The sequence below is a fragment of the Dromaius novaehollandiae genome, chromosome W (assembly GCF_036370855.1).
Source record: "Dromaius novaehollandiae isolate bDroNov1 chromosome W, bDroNov1.hap1, whole genome shotgun sequence".
Classification (NCBI taxonomy): Eukaryota; Metazoa; Chordata; class Aves; order Casuariiformes; family Dromaiidae; genus Dromaius; species Dromaius novaehollandiae.
The window spans coordinates 20,031,037-20,044,276 of record NC_088130.1 but is presented as its reverse complement, the minus strand read 5'-3'; the positions used below and the strand labels follow the sequence as shown (position 1 = coordinate 20,044,276).

The 13,240-nt window shown below is 41.4% G+C and overlaps 1 protein-coding gene across 9 annotated transcripts in view; it reads right to left on the bottom strand.

The window, feature by feature from the left end:
- Positions 1-11,920, bottom strand: part of LOC112978766 (selenocysteine insertion sequence-binding protein 2) — a 34,468-nt gene extending 22,548 nt beyond the window's left edge. For 8 of the 9 annotated variants that reach the window (XR_010385512.1, XR_010385513.1, XM_064499808.1 and 5 more), the window contains exons 1-8: positions 11,771-11,920; positions 10,161-10,306; positions 8,126-8,315; positions 6,004-6,133; positions 5,353-5,585; positions 4,190-4,277; positions 2,342-2,487; positions 1,600-1,755 (exon numbers count right to left, since the gene is read on the bottom strand). Coding sequence is in view for 7 of the 9 variants with exons in the window: in XM_064499808.1 (XP_064355878.1) it covers positions 1,600-1,755; positions 2,342-2,487; positions 4,190-4,277; positions 5,353-5,585; positions 6,004-6,133; positions 8,126-8,315; positions 10,161-10,306; positions 11,771-11,815 (1,134 nt within the window). In the remaining 2 variants the exon portion in view is untranslated. The remainder of the gene's footprint in view (positions 1-1,599; positions 1,756-2,341; positions 2,488-4,189; positions 4,278-5,352; positions 5,586-6,003; positions 6,134-8,125; positions 8,316-10,160; positions 10,307-11,770) is intronic. The other variant, XM_064499812.1, reaches the window with a different exon arrangement.
- Between the last annotated feature and the right edge of the window lie 1,320 nt (positions 11,921-13,240).

Below are 13,240 nucleotides of genomic sequence, written 5' to 3'. Positions count from 1 at the left end.
ACTGTCTGTGTTTCAGTTTGTGCCTGTTGCCTTTTGTCCTGCCACCAGGCACCAGTGTGTCTGGCCCCATCCTCTTTACACCCTCCCTTCAGATATTTAAACACATTGATAAGATCCCCCGCCGCGGTCTGCTCTTCTCCAGGCTGAACAGACCCAGCTCTCTCAGCCTTTCCTCATATGAGAGATGCTCCAGTCCTTTAATGATCTTACTGGACCTTCGTTAGACTCGCTCTAGTAGTTCCACATCTCTCTTATAACTGAGGAGCCCAGCACTGGACACAGCACTCCAGGTGTGGCCTAACCAGGGCTGAGCAGAGTAGAAGGATCACCTCCCTCGACCTGCTGGCAATGCTCTTCCTAATGCTGCCCAGGATACCATTGGCCTTCTTGGCCACAAGGACACATTGCTGGCTCATGGTCAACTTGCTGTCCACAAGGACCCCTAGGTCCTCCTCCGCAGAGCTGCTTTCCAGCAGGTCAGCTCCCACCCTGTAACTGGTACATGTTATTCCTCCCTAGGGGCAGGACTCTGCACCTCCCTTTATGGAACTTCATGAGGTTCCTCTCTGCGCAGCTCTCCAGCCTGTCCAGGTCCCTCTGAATGGCAGCGCAGCCCTCTGGTCTATCAGCCACTCCTCCCAGTTTTGTATCACCAACAAACTTGCTGAGGGTGCGCTCTGTGCCTTCCTCCAGGTCACTGACGAATAAGTTGAACAGGACTGGAGCCAGTATTGACCCCTGGGGGACACCACTAGTTACTGGCCTCCAACCAGACTTCGCACCACTGATCACAACCCTCTGAGCTCTGCCTTTCAGCCAGTTCTCAATCCACCTCACTCTCTGCTCATCTAGCCCACGCTTCCTGAGCTTGCCTACGAGGATGTTATGGGAGACAGTGTCAAAAGCCGTACTGAGGTCAAGGTAGGCAACATCCACTGCTCTCCCCTCATCTATCCAGACAGTCATTCCATCATAGCAGGCTATAAGACCAGAACAGAGAGACCTAACCACAGACCATACAACAATTCTCTAATGTGGGAGAGTAAAGCATTCATGATACTGATACACAAGTGTCAAAATACTAGTACACATGCTATGACTGAGTGAATTTGAAAAAAATCTGCAATTAGTGACTACAACCCTCCAATCAGGGGTGTAAACAATCAGTAACAACTCTGCTTCATAAAAATTACTTCGAGATTTGAAATGATACTAGTACCACAATCTTTAAAACCATGGCATCACTATGGTACCCAGTATATTAAATTGCTTTTTATTGGAACCTGTTAACATCCGGACACTTAGATCCATCATTCCAAATTTGCTCCCAAGTCTTTTCTGACTGTGCTTTCCATTTGTCTCTCCTGCCCTCCTCTGTGCTCATTCAATCCTTGGTAAATCAAAAGGTATGTCTCTTCCTTACCTGTAAGTTCTGACAAAGTTCTGATGACAAACATCTTAACTGAAACAGCTCCTCCACAAAAGAGATCTGAGCTTGAACATGTTGAAAGCTGGGTTAACATTTGGCCTTCCGCTACACACGTTACACTTGAAACAACAATAAAAACAACCACAAGAAAAACCACCTGTCCACTGTACCTCAATCCTTGGTGGTTCCTGTACTGTAGTAGTTTCATTTTGAGGCTTCTCTACTTCAGTGGATGATTTAGGTTTCTTTTTCTTTTTCTTCTTCTTTTTCTTCTTTTCCGACCCTTCTTCAGGCTCAGTTTCACTGGCATCATTTCTTGTTTCTGACTGTTGACAAAAAACATGGGGAGTGACTGTTACACATTGATTTATTTCAACATGAAAATAAAAGTAAAAACAAATTCAAATATTCACAATGACCAAACTTGTACTACTAAATCATATCTTAGTTAACCTACGCTAGAATACCAAGCGGACAAGGTGAATTCAAGACCTATCATAAATTCAGAGGTATTGTAAGAACTCTTCACTTGAAGAGCATTGCACAGTTATCAGAATGTATCTGCACTACTGAGATTTCTGTAGGAAATATCCATCCATAATTAGACTAGATTTCCGTGTTTCCTGTCCGATTCTGAAGTCAGAAATTTGAAAAAAGTCCAGCTTAGAAGTAATCTATTCAAATCAGCTATTTTGGAAGTTAGTGTTGCTGGAGCTGCACTGTCTTGTTCTTCTTTTTAACTACACAAAGAAAAATGTTCTAATAGATACAAGGTAATTTTAATTAATTCTTAAAAGCCACATGAGAAGTGGACACTATGTACGGAGTCTAGAAAAAATGGCAATGCATCATGTCAAGAGACATCATTAAACAGTAACAGAAATGAGTTTAGAGCAGACAATTCTCAAGTACCTTTCCCTGACTATCCTGCTTCCCTTTGCTTCTGGAAAGACCTTCAGATGCTGGTGATGACACAGTTTTCTTTGGAGGCTGTGAAAGAACCATGGCCCAAGACACATGTGCCTGAGCAGAACCATCTGCGGATGTTTGAGGAAGCGCTGTTTCATAAAGAGAGATATGCAAAGATGTCACAAAAATATTTCTCAGGGATTCAGAAGCAAGGGATCAGTAATCAATGAATCAGGTATAGTACAGAGCCATGTTCTCTCCTCATAAAGAGTGAAATAAGATGCTCACTTGCACGTTTCATTTCTCCAGAGGGCTTTCTAGAATATACAAGCTGAAAGAGCTGAAAGGTTTTCTTCTGTGCTTTAGCACGCAAGAGTTTCATCCACACTACCATTCAGAGATATCAGTATTTTGCAAGAATTCATACTTCATTCATCTTGTAAATATTCTTAACACACAACAGATACTGAGCAAAATCTAAATTCTTCTTTAAGAACGAGAGAAACTTTACTGAGCAAATAAATACTGCAACTATTTTATTCTGGGGAATAAGAACTGAGGAGGACAGCATTTGGGGAAAAAATGTTATCAAATGACCTCAAAATTTCTGGAAAAAACTCATCTTTAGTAGGCCTTTCAAGCAACTTAAGCAGATCAGCCTGTCATTTCTGAATCCTTATTGCAGGATTCAGAGGGAAGATAAGCACTGAACTGTTCAGAGTGGTGCAGTTCTGTGCATGCACAGAAGTACAGTGACAAGCATGTAGACAACTTCAGTGCACAACATATTTGATGATTGCAGGAAGGAGTCTTGCTGACAATTCACACAATTTGGGACTTAGGTAACTCAATTACATCTAAATACTTACCTGAAACTAGCCACTTGAAATTTTTGTGGCTATTAAAAAAAAAAAACCCACAAACCTCTGCATCATCACAGCCATAAACCAGGTAAGCAAAAACAACAAATAGGACATTTCGGCACTAATGTGGAATATCACAGTACTCCACTGCAATAATCTTTATTAAAAGGTGTGACAAAAATAACATATGCCACAGAATAAAAACATGTACCTACTAGACCATCAGCTATTTAAAGTAAATCTGCTTACCCAGACTGATCAAATATTTACCTCTTGTTTATTCCTGAAAAAAATTGAAAATGACTCAATAGACTTCCACTACATTAATCAGCATTACTCTCTCTCCTCATGATCAACACAGGAGGCAACCACAGCAACATTTGCCCTTGAGCACCAATGAGACCACAGAGAAAAATAGGACAATCACAGTTCTGATCTGCTAATGAAATCTATAAGTAAGAGTGAGCTGCAAGTGATTATCTCATTTGAAAGAAACTGATAAAGCTTTGTATCACTTAAAATTGATCAAAGCCATCAACACAGTGCACACTACACAGCACATGATCAACATGCATATTAATGAAAATACAAGAAAATTTGGATTCATTCAAATATTTGCTTCCAAGATATTTTTGGCATTGCTCTTGAAGATTAACCTTAAATGACTTCTCACTTGAATTCCTTTCATGATTATCTGTTTGTATTTTGAAAAGCGTTAAATTAAAAAATTTTACAAATGTTACAAATTACAAAACCCATTCAAATCACTGTGGCATTGTAAAGAAAGAGATACAGCCATCCTGCTTTACTAAAAGGCCCCTAGAGAAGGGTTGGGGTTGTGTTTTTTTGTTTGTTTTATAATGAGCTTACTGTTTAATTCCTTGTTTATATTATTGTTCAACGGCTCCTGCAAATACTTTATTTTTCCAAATTAATAAGACGCAAATAGTTCAAACACAAGGAAATAATTTGTGTCTGTAGTACTTACCTCTACCATCAAATGAAGAGGGAATTAAGCTGGCTACTGTTTCATCTAAAGTTTTTGATGGAGCTTTGCTTTGCATAGAAACATCTTCCTATAAAATAGATGGTCAGATATCATAAAAATAGCAATATAAGCACTGCTCTAAATTGAATGAAACATTAAAAAAAGATCCCAATCCAAGCACAGATCAAGGTGTAGGGAATTTTGTAGCCCAGTATTTTTGTTGTTCTTCTTATTGGAACTATTTGGACCCTATAACACAAAATGCAAGCAGATGCCTGTCTACTGCAATACAAGCAAGATGATGTCTGCTTATATTTCACAACAGCGTCCAAACAATAATTCTAAGAACAAACAAGAAAGTTTTAATTTTCTAAAAACATTAAAAACAAAGTCCATCAGCAAATTCAAACTAGCAATGAAAAAAGAAATTACAGTGTCAGCAACAAGGTATTTTCTCCATCACAGGCATTTCCACTGAAAGGCAAAAACTGGAAAAATTATGCTATTTGGATCCTTCAAACAGAAGGATCATCTTTAATCACTGTTGAAAACTGATTTAATACATCTGACATGCTGCTGAATGCATCAGTATTGTATTTACTAACAACTAGGGAAACAAAGAAATCAACAAGAAAAATTAAGCTAAGCAACCCATACGTCTTAACAATATTTTCTTCCCTCCTTCAGGAATTCAGCTTCTTATTTTTATCCTTTAGCACACAACAATTAAGAACAATATTACAGACACCAGATTCCTTTTCTTAATCTGTTAAAACTGCTGAATAAATGGCTGCTTACTTATTATCTCCAGGAGAGAAATAAAGCAAAAAGCCATTAAGAAACCTCCAGGAATGTATGTGCTCTGTATAGGCAAGCTAGAAGTCTAGATCATAGCAGTACCCATCTACATTCTAACAGTACATGGCTTTTCCCCATCTACTGCCAGCATAGTCAGGGAAAGAATAGTGAGAAAGAGTAAAAGAGGAGATGGCGAGCACTGGCACCACCATTAACAAAAAGAACCGTAAAACCTCAGGCTATGAAACTTCCTTACAAGCTACTTAAGCAAGTATTAAATTACCATACTGAATGCAAAAATAACTTCTTGAACTTTATACAAGTTCTGTTTTTATGAGCTCCACAACATGAAAGCATCAGCTAACCTCTGTGTTGAACAAAGGAGACATCTGTGTCTTCAGTGGTTGACTAAGGCACGTAACATTATTTTCCGCTGAACATACTGATCTGCTTCTACACTGTACATCCAATACCTCACTGCTTCCCAAACTCTGTGACTTGGAGAAATCCAAAGCAGGAGCTTCCACAGCAGGTACAGGAAGACTCTCTCTTTTTGGAGTTTGTGTTGACTTCTTGTTTGTCACTTTATTGAACCTGTCTGAATAAAGTATACAAAGTCAAAACAACGGAACTTGCCTGTGATCAGTTCTATGTATGTCTTGTAGAACACCAATTGACATAGCCACAGTAATTGTCACAAGAACTATGGCTACACTTGCTTAACATTAAAAACAAAAAAAAAAGTAGCTATTATAATCAAGACGCATAAACAACACTGAATCCACAGCAATTGTAAATTCAGGTGCTTGCTTAGGAAATTCTTTGTATCAGTTTACATGAACCTGGAGAACCAGCAAAAAGGGTAAGTCATCGTTTTCTGTCAAAAAGTTACCTGGACAAAAAACTACTCCTTAACTATTACAGATTTAGAAACATGGTCACAAACTGGAGGTTATAGCACAATCAACTACTTTGCATCTACTCTATATATTTGTAACCAAACAGCACATTTGTACCTGGTTTCATGGAATCTCTGCTGCATGCAGAGGTCTGGAAAGAAGTCCTGTTCACAATTCTGCCGGAAGAGTCATCTCCATCATGCCTTTTCTTGTCTAATTTTTTCTCACCCTCTTTCGACCTCCTCTGCTGCAAATATTTGTGACATACTTAGTTGATTTTACTTGAGCTTTGTCAAATCATCAAATTTGCCCTAGTATAACTTTAGTTATAGTTAACTAACTGTGCATCTGGAGTTTGAACTTTAAGTTAATACACCGGAAACAGTTAATACACCATAACCATCAATAACCAATTAAAAAGTCAGAGGAACAGCCAGTTAGAGATTTGTTATTGAATCCTGTTAACATTTGGTTAACTGTGTTACTTTTAGCATATACTGCAGTGTAAGCAAGATGGATCTAACCCTTATGTTTCTAGACAACTGTACTTTCAAGATCTCATTAAAAGTAACTGGAGTATTTCCAATAGTTTAAAACCTAAACCTGGTCCTAAATCATCCAGTCTGACTTTCTAAAACTGAGTTTCATTTAGAAAAGGGCTAAAATCTTTTAAGCATTCCAAGCCTTCGACTAATCATCGTACCATGGGCAAAACCAGGCAAGACTGATGTGCCAGCAACATCCAAAAGACTTCGAGCAGCCAGAAAGTAATTTGAAAAGAAGCACCTACGTGATGCCAGTAAAGCAAACGTATTCACACAAATCCTGAAGCCTTGTGATTCTCACCATTCTCTCTGGCATTTACCTTGCCAGAGTTAGGCTCAGAAACCAGTGTGGTCTAAACAGGCAGGAAAAAAGCACTAGGTATGCACTCATGCCAACACAAAAGAGTGGCATAACTTTTTCTGATTACAGGATACTGGACTAAGTACATCTGGTGCAAATACTTTTTTCTTGGGTGGGGGGAAGAGATATTTTCTGACCTCCAAAGTCAACGTGTTAAGGCCTTACAAGATGTGCTCATATTGATGCAAAGACACACAGGTCAGTTCTCTCTTAAAGCTCACAAAGAAATAAATGAACATGAAACAGTGCCAAAAAGACCATTCAACAGCACTCAGCCCAGCCCTATATAGATCAGAGAACTCCTCCCAGAAGTTAAATTAAATTTCTTAATATACCTCACCTGCACTGTGAGCCACATGGCTTCACTGTTTAACTTTTCTCTCAGCACTAAAAACGCTGATTTTACGTCTCTAGCCTTTGTATCTTAACATACCTGTTAACGCATGCTTAGGATCTGATCTTGCAGTTCCTCTACACATGCCTGACCACAGCAAAGATATCAGGTCTCTGCCTAGGGAATAAGGTCCACCCAGAAGGATGTGACTGGAGTACAGATGACTTTAATTTGTAAGGCTGTTCTCATTGTGTATAATCAAAGACTCGCAGTGTCCAAACACAGAGGGAAATGGCTTAATAATACACCTGATTTTTTTTTTCTGATTTTAAAATTTGGAGTAGCTTGTCTATTTTTTGTTTGAAAATTTTATCTAAGTTTCAGGGAACTTATCCTCAAATGGACACACACAAAATCACACAAGATGTTTATTAAACATCTGTTTTCCTTTTTCCTTTTGATTGAAGGAGAACATGTCTAACACTAACCCTTCTTCCCTCTGCACTCCAGCATGAGTTTCTTCTCGCCTGTGGATTGTTTTCCACCTGTAGCAGGTGGAATTCCTTCACTGATAAATGTGGTCTGTATCACTAATCAGCTGCTTAGCTGATTACAGCCATTGGGTCTCTCTAACTCAGGTCATGGCGGCTGACACGAGGCTCTGAAAAAGCCCAGACAATGAATGAGGTAAAGCACAGTTCACAAATACATGGTTATTTTTTTCCCCCATGCTACTTTCTGAGAAAAAAAATACAGGCCCCTCATTTTTCAAATATACTGCTTGAAAAACTGTATTCGCCTGAATTATAGAATTCCATAAACATCTTTGAAATCTAAAGCTGAATGTGTTAATACTACCATCCTTTCAAAATGCCACTCATTATTGCTACAAGAACAGAAAGTGATTATTCACTTCAAAAATGAACACAACATTTAGAAAGACTGACTTAAAATACGAATGTCTTAACTTTAATTTTTTGAAATAGTATATTTGCTTACCTTTGAAACGTTCCTACTTTCTGGTCTGACTGGATATGTTCGTTCAGCAGATTCACTGACTCTTCCAGAACTATTATAGTATGTAGAGTTGTTAGAATGATATTGTGAGCTTGGTACTGGATATACACTTGAAACATCAGGCGAATAAGAGCAGCTGGAGTATTCACCGAGCGTAGGATCTCCCACAATGCTATGTGAGGGACATTGAGAAAGACATGAGAAGTCATGGGACAAACTTTCAGCATATACTCATTGTCTAGATAAACACGTCATTCTTTAGCTGAGGAATTTGTTTAACAATAAGGCCATACTTCAAAAGAAAAGTATTCCATGTTATTTAAATTAAGTATTCACTCATTGTTATAGACTACTTTTAATAATACTTCAATTCTATTTTGGAGAAAACATGTATTTTAGTTAATATTTAAAAATACAGATGTTATCTGAAAACCTATTTCCAAGTTTCAAAGCTAGTCTGTATTATAGTTGCAAGCCCCATTTCTATGTAGGGATACCAACATTCTTTCTACCTATTTTTGGTAGGCTTTTTTCTTGTGAAACAAACCCAAAGCACAGTATAACTACACGGCATGCATTACATATTTGACTGGAAAAACAGAAATTTTAAATACTAAAACCTGTCTTAAAATGTCTCAATAACAAAGTAAGAGTATAGCACGCTATACAGGGTATGAGGCATGTACGAATTACAATACAGGATGATAAAACAGCCAAAATCAGAACTGAACTTAGCCATCACAGTTTATGAAAATACAACATGTCTGCAGCATGCCTTTTTCTTTAAAAGTATACTCAAAGTCCTCTTCCGATTTCCACCTACACTTTCTGCAGAAACTGTATACTGAGATGCAAATTTGATTAGGGAGGAAGAAAATTTCTCAACTTGAAAAAGTTGCATCTAATTTTTATAACAGTTTACTGTAACCTTGGGTAGATAATGAAAACAGAAAAACATCCTTATCAGAAGGAGAGACTTCAGATAACACATTTCTTATTGTCTGTTTAATTTCTGATAGACTGAAGTCAAAGCAACTTTTATTATCATAATTTACATGCAGAGAAGAAAAATAACACATCTGAGTTAAGATGGTAACTATGGTCAACCCCAGCAAGGCAAAAAGTCCACAGGAATACTGCTGCTGTCTGCTGGATTTTTTCAATGTTAAGAAATACCGTAGATCGGGCCATACTCACCTCAGTGTTAAATTTAAATTACAAACCAAAATGGGTTGAAAATACTGAGACTCCCTGCAGTATAAAATGGTTGAGGTACTAAGAAAGCTTACAAGGAATGTGTTCTCTAAGGGTCTAACTGAATTTCTTAGGACACTGCAATAATTTTGCAATAATTGCAACACTAATCCATTGTTTAGCGTTCTGCTGAATTATGGAACATGACAAGGTTCTTACAAAACTGAGTTATTTCCTATCCTGATATGTAGACTTTATTTCTAGATGCAACAATACATTTATAAATCTATACTGAAGGCCTGTTTCTAGGCCTCGTAAGAAAAAAAATTTAGAAACCCGTAACATTCTTAATGAAATTGCCTTTGCTGTGCGGTATGAGGGAATGAGAGGGGAAGAAGATCCAGGAAAAATCCCATACGTTATTTAAATGTTATATAGTAAGAGGAACCTTCTTGGAGGATCTTCCTCCTCCTTTTACGCAACTGTATTTATCCCAGTCTTGTCATAACAACTGTTCTGTCACCCAAGGACTGGATTTAACTCCTTCCCAAACATGAAATAGCCAGATCAGTCGCTACAGACCAACACGACTTTCCCTTATTCTCCTTAACGCTCAGTAACAATACAGGCCCTCGTGAGCAAGAGACTCAGTACCAGATGTATGCCCGAAGAACAGAAATGCAAAAACCGAAATCCTGCAGACAATGAACAAGCATTTCTACAATTAGAATATTAACGTGTCACAGCTTCAACTTGGTATTCAGTGTCAGAAACTGGAAAGGTAAAAACGCCCCAAGAAATAAGATGCAGAAAAAATACATACTTATCCAAAGCTGGTTCCTGAACAAATGGGTAGCATGTAGTTAAGTACCTAGGAAAGACACATGTTGCTGAGGGTTCTGACCATGCCACAGTTACCGCCGCATGTTTGGGAACAAACGGTTTGACCTCTGCTGATAACTTGATGCCCTGAGAAACAAAACGTTTTTTGGCTACATGCATTTTGAGATTAATGTTATAAGTGAAAAATAATTCATCCTGGTGAGCTTAACCATCCTAGGAAAGCGTTAGTTTGCGCTCTTCTAACAAAATATGCAAAACTATAAAGGTCACAGAAAGGAAATGGAGGGAGAGGGAGAAGGAATTCTAAGGGAAATGTGACTGCTCTGCAAAACTATCTTCTTTAATGCCCACCTTTAAAATGAAATACTAACAGAGCTCCATTACAAAAATGACGGAGGCCTGCCTGACACAAGAGGCAGTGAGCTCCAAAATAAGAATCATTATTTTATATTCTAACAATATAAACTAAAACTCCTAACATGTGACTACCATTACTGTAAGATCCAGCTCTGGAAGTATTTAACAACAATGGCTTTGTGTAATCTAGTATTTTTAAGGGAGTTCGTGTGAAATGAATATTAAATTAGGCAGCCTTCTAACATTTTTGACACATCACAAATCTATTCATACTGATTTTCCATTTGTTCTCAATTACCATGGACTTAAACCAGACAGGTTTATATGAAGGGACATCAAAATGAGACTCAAAATGTATCTGTGGCCATGACAGTGTCGTATAGTTTTACTCACTGTAATTCATGCAACAAGTCATTTTTATAGCTATGTACTTTGGGGTAACTAACACGCTACAGGAAAACCGGGATCTTTTTACTTCCTGCCAAAGCCCATTTCAACACCTACAACAACACATAAGGCCTTTTAAAATACAGGAACAGTAATTTCAACGGTTGAGCATATAAACTAGGCTAAGAGCACCCTCTGGTGGCTCAACATTCACATCCGTTATAAACACTTAAAGAGGCTTCTTAAGTAAACAACAGATAAATTCAGGGCCCAATGAGCTTACAGTTATCAGGCAGATCCCATCTACGCACAACATCCATTTTAACAGTGACAAATACCGTCCTGATATGTACATAAATATTATATATATATACATCTATGTATATATACATAGATGTGTATTTTTATATATACACATACATATATATACACACACACATATATATATAAAAACCTTGGGAGGCAATACCGAACAAGCAAGCAAGGCACGAGGACTACCACGCTGGCTAAGCAAGCAATGTCCTAAAGGAAGCGGCTGTGATTTCGGGCTAACGGCTAACTTAAGGCCGCCTCAGCCCGATGAGGAAATCCATGTGCAACGCAACGTCATTTTTATTATTTGGGATTCGCGGCTGTGTCTTTGACTCCCCCACCACACTCCGCACTAAGTGAGACGCGTCTCGGTACCTCAGCTCGCCCGGACCCAGCCCTTCCAGGCAGCCGCGCACGCAGCGCGGTACCGGCTCGCGGGGAGGGAGGGGGGCGGCTCCCCGCCCCCGGTTACGTAAGAGGCCGGGGCGGGGGGAGGGAGGGAGGGAGCGGAGCGGGTGCTGCCGCCGCCCTTACCTCGCCGCCGCCGCGGCCCGCGCCCGGCCGCCGCTCCGAGGACATGGCGAGGACGGGCTGCGGCCCCAGCCCTCGCGCCGCCCCGCTCCGCGGCGCTCCGCTCCCGCTCCCGAGCCGGCGCCGGCCGATGACGTCGCCGCCAATCAGCAACGGCCGGCGGGGCGCGAGGCGGGGGCGCAGGCGGCGGGGCGCGAGCGGGGGGCGGGGCTGCAGCCCCGCGGGGCCCGACGGCTTGGGGGGGAGAGGCGGGGGGGGGGTGCGGGCCGGGCGGGAAGGGGGCAGGAGAGGCGGGAGCGGGCCAGGCGGGAAGGGGGCAGGAGACGCCGAGCGGGGGCGGGCCGGGGGGGGGGGGCGGGCCAGGCGGGAAGGGGGCAGGAGAGGCGGGAGGGGGGGGGGCGGGCCAGGCGGGAAGCAGGCAGGAGAGGCGGGAGGGGGGGGGCGGGCCAGGCGGGAAGCAGGCAGGAGAGGCGGGAGGGGGGGGGCGGGCCAGGCGGGAAGCAGGCAGGAGAGGCGGGAGCAGGCCAGGCGGGAAGCGGGCAGGAGAGGCGCAAGCGGCGGTTGCGCTGGAGAGACGCGCGCGAAGAACGCGCCCTTGGCAGCCCAGAGCCCTTGGTGTGATCCCTGTGCTGAGGGATGGCGGAGCGGCAGCAGGTCTTTCAAAGACCAACAGCGGTAGAGGGTCGGCAGCAGTCAGCACCCATGAGCCTGATGCTGAGGGCCTGAAGAAAAGCCAGGCTCAAGCTGGCAGTTTCTGCTGGTGGTTCTCTGGGTTGGGCTGCCTGGAACACCACCAAGACAGCAGGCACCTCTAGCAAGTCTGAAGTCAAGACCATGAGAATTATTTGCCTCATCGAATTTGACATAAGCACCTTTGCTACAAACACACTTGGTTAGGATGAAGACTCCAGAACGTTATACTAACATGTCAGCCCCAAAGCTCTGATCTCCACAGCCTCCAGCCATAGCAGCTAGATACAGGGCCATAAGGTCACTTACCTTTACCTGGCACTGTAACATCCCCTTTAGTGCATGCCCACATTACACAGGAAGAGCATATACCACACTGGTTAAGTGACAGGAAGATGCACCCATTTCTCTTGGCCTTCCCAACTTTACAGATCTAACACAAGCTTGCATTTGAAGTGAAGCAGCTACAGTCTCACCAGTACTGGGCAAAGTTATTCTGAACAGTGATACTGAAGCATCCATTCAAAAGAAAGTTGATTGTAGGGCTACTACTACAGGGCTCCAGTATGCCGTGGTCACCATGTATCAGGTGCAACAGGTCACCTCTGAACTTTTATGCTAGATTGAGCACACACACCAGCTCACCTGTTCTGGCACACCACTTTCTAAATAAGGACTAATCCAGCTTCTACTGTGCTGGCTATGGCCCTTTATACTTAAGGCAATTGGGTTCATAGTGTCCTGCTACCAGCAGCTGCTTTTATTAGAGGAAAAGCACTCCCT